The 7,342-nt window shown below is 48.6% G+C and overlaps 1 protein-coding gene across 1 annotated transcript; it reads right to left on the reverse strand.

Annotated features, from left to right (window-relative positions):
- Window positions 1-2,102: 2,102 nt before the first annotated feature.
- LOC134015743 (noggin-3-like) lies at window positions 2,103-3,900 on the reverse strand. Its single transcript, XM_062455288.1, has one exon. The coding sequence runs from the start codon at window positions 3,202-3,204 to the stop codon at window positions 2,533-2,535; it is 672 nt and encodes a 223-aa protein (XP_062311272.1). The 5' UTR covers window positions 3,205-3,900; the 3' UTR covers window positions 2,103-2,532.
- Window positions 3,901-7,342: the final 3,442 nt, after the last annotated feature.

A 7,342-nucleotide genomic window follows, 5' to 3' on the forward strand; every position in this document is an offset into this window, starting at 1 on the left:
GTCTGTCTATCCCTCCATCCCTCTCCCTGCTCTCTACCTGTCTGTCTCTATCCCTCCATCCCTCTCCCTGCTCTCTACCTGTCTGTCTATCCCTCCATCCCTCTCCCTGCTCTCTACCTGTCTGTCTCTATCCCTCCATCCCTCTCCCTGCTCTCTACCTGTCTGTCTATCCCTCCATCCCTCTCCCTGCTCTCTACCTGTCTGTCTCTATCCATCCATCCCTCTCCCTGCTCTCTACCTGTCTGTCTCTATCCCTCCATCCCTCTCCCTGCTCTCTACCTGTCTGTCTCGATCCCTCCATCCCTGGCCTTGCTCTCTCTACCTCTGTCTGTCTCTATCTCTCTCTCCCTGCACTCTCTCTTTTTTCTCTGTTTCTTTCTATTCCCACCCCAGTCCTCTAAAACAGGATTCAATCTTGATGCACATCCTTCTAATTAAGACATTTCAGCAGAAGTCTTAGAGTGACTTACTTGGCATGTAAACCTCATTAAAAGGTTGCATCCATGAACAGGCTGGGAGACATCTCCTCCATGGAAACCCCAACGTTCTTCAGAAGAACAGAATGGGGTTGATCTGAGGAGTTTTGATCCTTCAGGAGGCAATTAAAGCATGTGTGTTTTCAATCTTTGATGTAGCTCGCTAGTCCTGATGAGGAAGCTGTTCCTAAGCTCTTTGGTAGAGCGGTTCAGAACTTTCGTGGGAGGGGTACAGGAGTTGGTTTGCTGCCCGTTTGGGTATGCCACCCACCTTTGGTTTTAATCATGTGTGTATATGAGAGAGAGAGAGAGAGAGAGAGAGAGAGAGAGAGAGAGAGAGAGAGAGAGAGAGAGAGAGAGAGAGAGAGAGAGAGAGAGAGAGAGAGAGAGAGAGAGAGAGAGAGAGAGAGAGAGAGAGAGAGAGAGAGAGAGAGAGAGAGAGAGAGAGAGAGAGAGAGAGAGAGAGAGAGAGAGAGGGTTTTGTGGTTTACGGTAAAGCGTTTTCAATACAGAGACAGTGTTCTGAGTTTTTGGAGTACTTACTGCTGGTCTGTCTTTAATCAGAGGCTGAATTAGACACTGCTGCTGTACTTTACATAGACAACCAAAATTCATTGTCCTCTCCTCTCACTGTCTGCCTTTGAACATTACCCCCCCCCCCCCACCCCCCCAGTTTATCTCTCTCTCTCTTTCTGGATCTCTTTCTGCTCTCTCCTTTGGAGAATGAGTGCAGACTCAGGAAGAATGTTTCTACATGTGACCCCCCCCCCCCCAGCCAGTATGTATTTCAGGCGCCATGCAGCTTAAATGCAAGAATCTGAAAATGAAGGTCTTTAACTTTTAATCCTTTTACAAAGACCCCTTAGACTGTCAGAGAAAGGCTGCTGTCTAACAGGGGGAGACCAGGACACTGGGAAAGTAGCAAAGGACTCGCAAATGCAAACATGCACACACACACATGCACAAACTAATATCATCACACACTTCTTTCATCACACGGCTTGATGATGTCCTCTTAAGGCTACCTCACAATGTAGCCCATCGTTTTGCTACAGTGTGTTTGTGTGTGTCTGTCTGGATGGTGTGTGTATTTGATTTCTGCTGAGTCCGGAAATCAACTTTTTGTTTCTGGAAATTACTGTCTTGAAAAACTGCCATACTGCCCCAAACTAACGGAAGTCACACTTAATTTAGTGTTTCAAACCTTTTTGCAACTACTTAGGTGGGCCAACATTCAACACAGAAACACAGAGGAACAGCTTCTCTGGCAGACAGGAGCACACTTCCAGGGACACGCAGCACACAGGAACACAGTGGGATACAAAAGCACTTTCCTGGCAATCTAGCCACACAGCATGTTGTTCTTTAAAACTACTCTAACAGGTCATTTGTTGGGAAGAGTGGAGCAGCAGCATTCAATTATTTTGGATCAATGAAATGGATCAATGTTTAGGCCTGAGGTTGGATTTATAGCCTGGCTGAGTCTGGCTGGCCATCAACACCACAACCTCTGTCTGGCTTTGGACCTCATCCATTATAGGAGAGAGAGACATCCTGACCCTCAGCTTCCAAGAGATCATCTCTCATCTGTGGCATCGTTGTAACAAATCAGAAGTCCCCCTTGGGTGCCATTTGAGTGGTTTTATTGACAATGACTACATGGGTCTAAATAATAAATAGGCCAGCTTCATGTCCATGGTGATTGCACCACGTTTCCCTTTCCCTGTATGTACAGAACCTCAGAAAGATCCAGAAGAATTAGAAAACAGCTTGTAAATCCTTCAGTAACAGTAGGCAAACAGTATGTCAAATGATTTGCAGTACGAACTGCTCATAATATAAATATCAAGATACATCAACAAACAAATACAGTAGACCTTTAGTTATAGTAATAATACTGACCTTTTTACATCGTCTTAAAAGTTTGTCTTAAAATGGCACCACATATATACATAAAATATACATTCTTCTTACACTTGGCAGTGCATATAAAAATAATCATGGAGCTATGATTTATTTCAACATAATGATTTCAAAAGTTAGTTTTCAGTTCTATTCAGTTCGGACAAGAACACTTGCACTCTGATATAATGGGATACTGAACGAGTATCCATGAGCACTTCAAGTCCCCCTTTTTCTGCAAGCAGCGCCATCGTAAGATCGTAAAATGGGCCGATTTGGCAGGTTTGCAGACCATCCCTTCAGGGACTGAACAAGAGCGCTTATTGTAGCATTTACCCCCTTTCACCCAGCGTGGCCAGAACCGGGGCCCAAGGTCGTTCCATGAGTAAACTACCGGACAGAAGGCGTAGGACCACAGCCACAGCTGCAGCCGTCTGCGGAGTTTCTTACTGGGCTTCTGTCTCTTGCCGTGCTGGACTTCAAACTCAATTGCCTTGAACTCTTTGGGCATGGCTCCGGACGGTTTCTGTCTCAGGTCCCAGTCAACCTGGTCTTCCTCCCCAACGTATTTGTCCTCTGGCGGGGTGATGGACATGAACAAGGGATCATAATGGCTCCCTAGAGTGGAGCGGAGTTCCGTCTCGTTCAGGTCCCTCTCCTTTGGGTCTAGAACTGGGTCCGGGTCCTCCTTTAGCGGCACTATGGGTAGGTTGGTGCTTGGAATGGGCCGGAGGAGGAAGTAGTGCTGACACATGCCCTCCTCTATCCCGAACCCAAGAGACAACACCAGCAGAGCCAAGGCGAGAAGAGAGTAGGAGCTATCCATCGTCTTGATAGAGGTTAGTTCCAGGACAGATCAAATTGATGTAGTTCCACGAGGGTAAAATAGATAGTTCCAGGTGAGAGAGGGATGAATAATAGAATCCTCAAAGGAGATATGAGAGCATCCGTGTGTTCGTCCCGGGGATTGTGAAGGTCACCTCGTGCAGTATTTCCAACCCATACAGTTTGAACAGACGCAAGCGCTTCCCCCAGGTGATTTTCGCGCTCTGTGCAGTCCAAAAGTTTATCAGAAAGTTCCTCTAGGTCGTTGGCTGTTCACCATGGCAACCAGAGACTGCAGTCGAGGAGTGGGACGTCGATGTGCGTGGTCAGTGGAATGTTTGACTGCCCAGATAAAGGTTTAGGACATAGGTCCAGGCAGAGACGTCACAGGTGCAAGACGAGTCCACGAGCCCACCAGAGTGACAAATTAATCAATTCAGTGACATTTTTTGGACATCAGCTTCAGAAGTGTGGTCTGGTCTGGTCTGGCTGCATCTCCTCGGGGCTTGGGTACTGGTCCTGATCAGGTCCGAGTCCAGGTGGAGTAAGAGCGACTCAACCAGCCTTCTATGCATGGCTCCTCACCGACGCACGAACTGTTCCCTGTGGCCACACGGAGCCTCCTTTGGCTCCACCGATATATCCACGCGGGCAGTGATGTAATCCCACATCTCTCTCACTCTCTCTCTCTCTTTCTCTCTCTATGCTTATGCAAAAGGCTGGAGCCAAACGACCCAAAGCCTCCCCCCTACCTCTACTCCATTCCTCCCTCCCATTATCCACTGAGTAGGGTGAAGTTGCCGCCCCCCCCCCCCCCCCCTGCAAAACACACTCACGCACACACTAAGAAACGTATCGTTTTACGTTTATTAGGCCGTTTTATCATTGACGGTAAATGGCCTGGGATGGCGATATGAGACTTTCAAAGCGGGTATTCAAACGTGGCATCCCTCCACCAAGTGAAAGTGCTGCGCTAACTCCGCAGCCTCATAGTTGGCAGATGTGTCTCGTGGAGGGAATACCAACGGTCTCATAAATCAAATGACAGTTCAAGTTCAACAGCGGAGGTGCCGAGAGCCGTCTCCTCTAGACAGACAAACTGCGAGAGGGGTTTTTACGAGGGCGCCTGTCCCGAAGACGGCTGGTGCCAAAGCGCTGTTTATTTTAGAAGTCTCTCCCCACCTAGATGCTCTCAGCGTGTGTTTAGACGGACTCGGGACAGAGGCAGAGAGAGCAAAGTGCTGCTTTCATTGCCACTATTATTTATAATTTTATTCGACAAGGAAGCCTGTCGACTTTTTATGCTTTACTTTGAAAGAGGACAAAGTGTTTAAATTAAACACAACTCAATTAATTTGGCCAGGCGCAACTTTGAGAATAAAGATAAACACTGGACATTATAAAAAGAGAACAACTTTATTGATTGTTAATTCCAGGGAGTCATAAATGAACGGCAGTAACAGAAAACGATTAAACAGTCAGAATTCGATTAGTCACTCGCAGCACGGCCTTGGAGAGCGCACCTCCTGCTCCCGCCAGAAGGCAAACCAGAGGAATGTGAGCGCGTGTAGTAAAGGCTGAGTTATGGCCCAGATAAAAAACAACTCTTGTCTGCGAGGTCGGTGCCGGTGCTGAGAAGCAGGGACGGAGAAAGGGCGACTGTGCTCCACTGGACCGCACGAGACAGAGACAAATAAGCCCCAGAATGTCGGGAACTTAGTTCCAACTGCGAGGACCCGCGATCGCGAGAATTAATATGGCTATGCAGAGTTATAGCCTTATTTTGGCGCAATATATCTGTCGCTGGGGAGGAATTAATATGCTAGATTGAGTGAATATTTCTAGCTTTACTATGTATGCTGTGTGTATGACCATCACATTTTTTCTACTTAAGTCTCTCATGCGAAAAACCAAGATGTATAGCAGACAGCTCACTCGCTACACAGACAGGAGTGTGACTATCCTGATATGAGAAGTTCTGCTTTGATCCATCTAAATGGTTTATTGTAGCCCCCTGCACCATCTATCTTTCTCTCTCATTCTTTCTCTCTAATGAGGCTTGGGGTAATTTTCTGGCCTGCTGCTGTGTCCTTGTGCTGTGACAGGCGCCACTCCAAGAGGATGCTGGGATATCTCCCCTCAGGAAGCCAGAGGCAAAGCCATGATGCCCAGATAAGACTCCTATCGTCACATTGTGTGTGTGTGTGTGAGCATGTCAACAGGGCTGTGACCAGGGCCAAACCAGGACTCTGATTGCCGTCTGAAACTGGGTGGCACATGATCATCATAGCGACAGAAGAACTCAAAGCCAACTACTGGAAACATCTGGAAGTAGTCTTTTCAGTAGTTATCAGCATCACCGTCACATAGAGTCACAGAATCACTTGTTTTTGCATGTGATCCTGGGACCACTGTCACCTCCCATGGAGAAGACAGCCCAGCAGAGATGAGCTGGTACCTGGACTACCCATGGAGAAGACAGCCCAGCAGAGATGAGCTGGTACATGGACTACTCATGGAGAAGACGGCCCAGCAGAGATGAGCTCGTACCTGGACTACTCATGGAGAAGACGGCCCAGCAGAGATGAGCTCGTACCTGGACTACTCATGGAGAAGACGGCCCAGCAGAGATGAGCTGGTACCTGGACTCCCCATGGTCTGATCGAGGGAGCGGCCATCCGTAGGGGACATTGCAGGATGGAGCATGCAACACACTAGCCAGCAGATGATGTCTGTGGTGTGCTGGTTGAGTGCCGGCTTAAGCACTAGCTAGAGTTGCTACTGTAAAAACATTATGTCATGAAGAGGACTGACTATCAGGTTCACTTATCATCTAAAGAGTTGTACCGGCGTCACAATTTTCCGTATATTCCAGTTTTCTCCTGGAGTGTTTTTTCCTTCCCTCTCTTTCCAGCAGAGAGGAAATCCACATGTTCTGAATCACATTTTCCTTTGATTTTCCTGAAAATGATGGCGACACAGACGAGTGGAGCGGATCTGGGACTATTTTTTGTGATTTCATAGAGATGTGTGGTTATCGCACAGTCACACACACTCGTGCACACGCACACACACTCAGTGTCACGGTGTGTATGTGTGTGTCCTCTGATGTCTGAATACGAAGGTCTTCTAATCTTAATAGTAAATCTGCAGGCCTCCCAAGCTCATCCAGATCAGAGACCTTGTGTGTTCGGGTCTAATTCTCCTGGCAGACCTGCTGATGACCCGACAACACAGCAATTTGGACGCTCCATTTAGGTGCAAAGGCTTCAAGGTGGCAGACAGAGGTCAGTTAACAAACACACTCACTATCTGTCCATCCCTGGATGAAACATTGGTAAACTGAGAAAAAGGTTGACAGACCAGTTCAGCATTCGTAGCAAATAGGAGAAATAAAAGAGCCCATAGTGAAATGGAGGTCTGGGAAAATAATATCCAAAACGAAAAGACCTGATAATTTACCAAGCTGTCAACAGAGATGGATGGAGCGAGAAAGGAGGGATGGACAGATCAGTGTGCCTTCTTTGTTGTGTGTCCGTGTGAGAGTGCCAGAGGCCTCGCTACGCAGGGCAGGAATTCTGGGGCTTGGAACGCCACACCACATGCTCTGAACGTTCCAACAGGAAAACTCCTGCCAGGAAGGGTGTGAGATTCCCGCCAGTTCACACCCTCCCACGCTGTGACCTGCAGTCCCATAGACCTGCGGCCCTACAGACTTGCGGCCCTACAGTCGGTTCACACCCTCCCACGCTGTGACCTGCAGTCCCATAGACCTGCGGCCCTACAGACCTGCGGCCCTACAGGTGGTTCACACCCTCCCACGCTGTGACCTGCAGTCCCACAGACCTGTGGCCCTACAAACCTGCGGCCCTACAGGCGGTTCACACCCTCCCACGCTGTGAGCTGCGGCCCCACAGACCTGCGGCCCCACAGACGGTTCACACCCTCCCACGCTGTGACCTGCAGTCCCACAGACCTGCAGCCCTACAGACCTGCAGCCCTACAGGCGGTTCACACCCTCCCACGCTGTGACCTGCAGTCCCACAGACCTGCGGCCCTACAGACCTGCGGCCCTACAGTCTATTTTGGTAACCAGGGAGCTCACTCTGGCTTTGACCTTGTATGACCAAAGAAACATT

This window comes from Osmerus eperlanus, unplaced genomic scaffold, assembly GCF_963692335.1.
Source record: "Osmerus eperlanus unplaced genomic scaffold, fOsmEpe2.1 SCAFFOLD_170, whole genome shotgun sequence".
NCBI lineage: Eukaryota > Metazoa > Chordata > Actinopteri > Osmeriformes > Osmeridae > Osmerus > Osmerus eperlanus.

Coding starts and splice junctions, on each gene's coding strand:
- LOC134015743 (XM_062455288.1), bottom strand. CDS start 3,204: ATGGATAGCTCCTACTCTCTTCTCGCCTTGGCTCTGCTGGTGTTGTCT.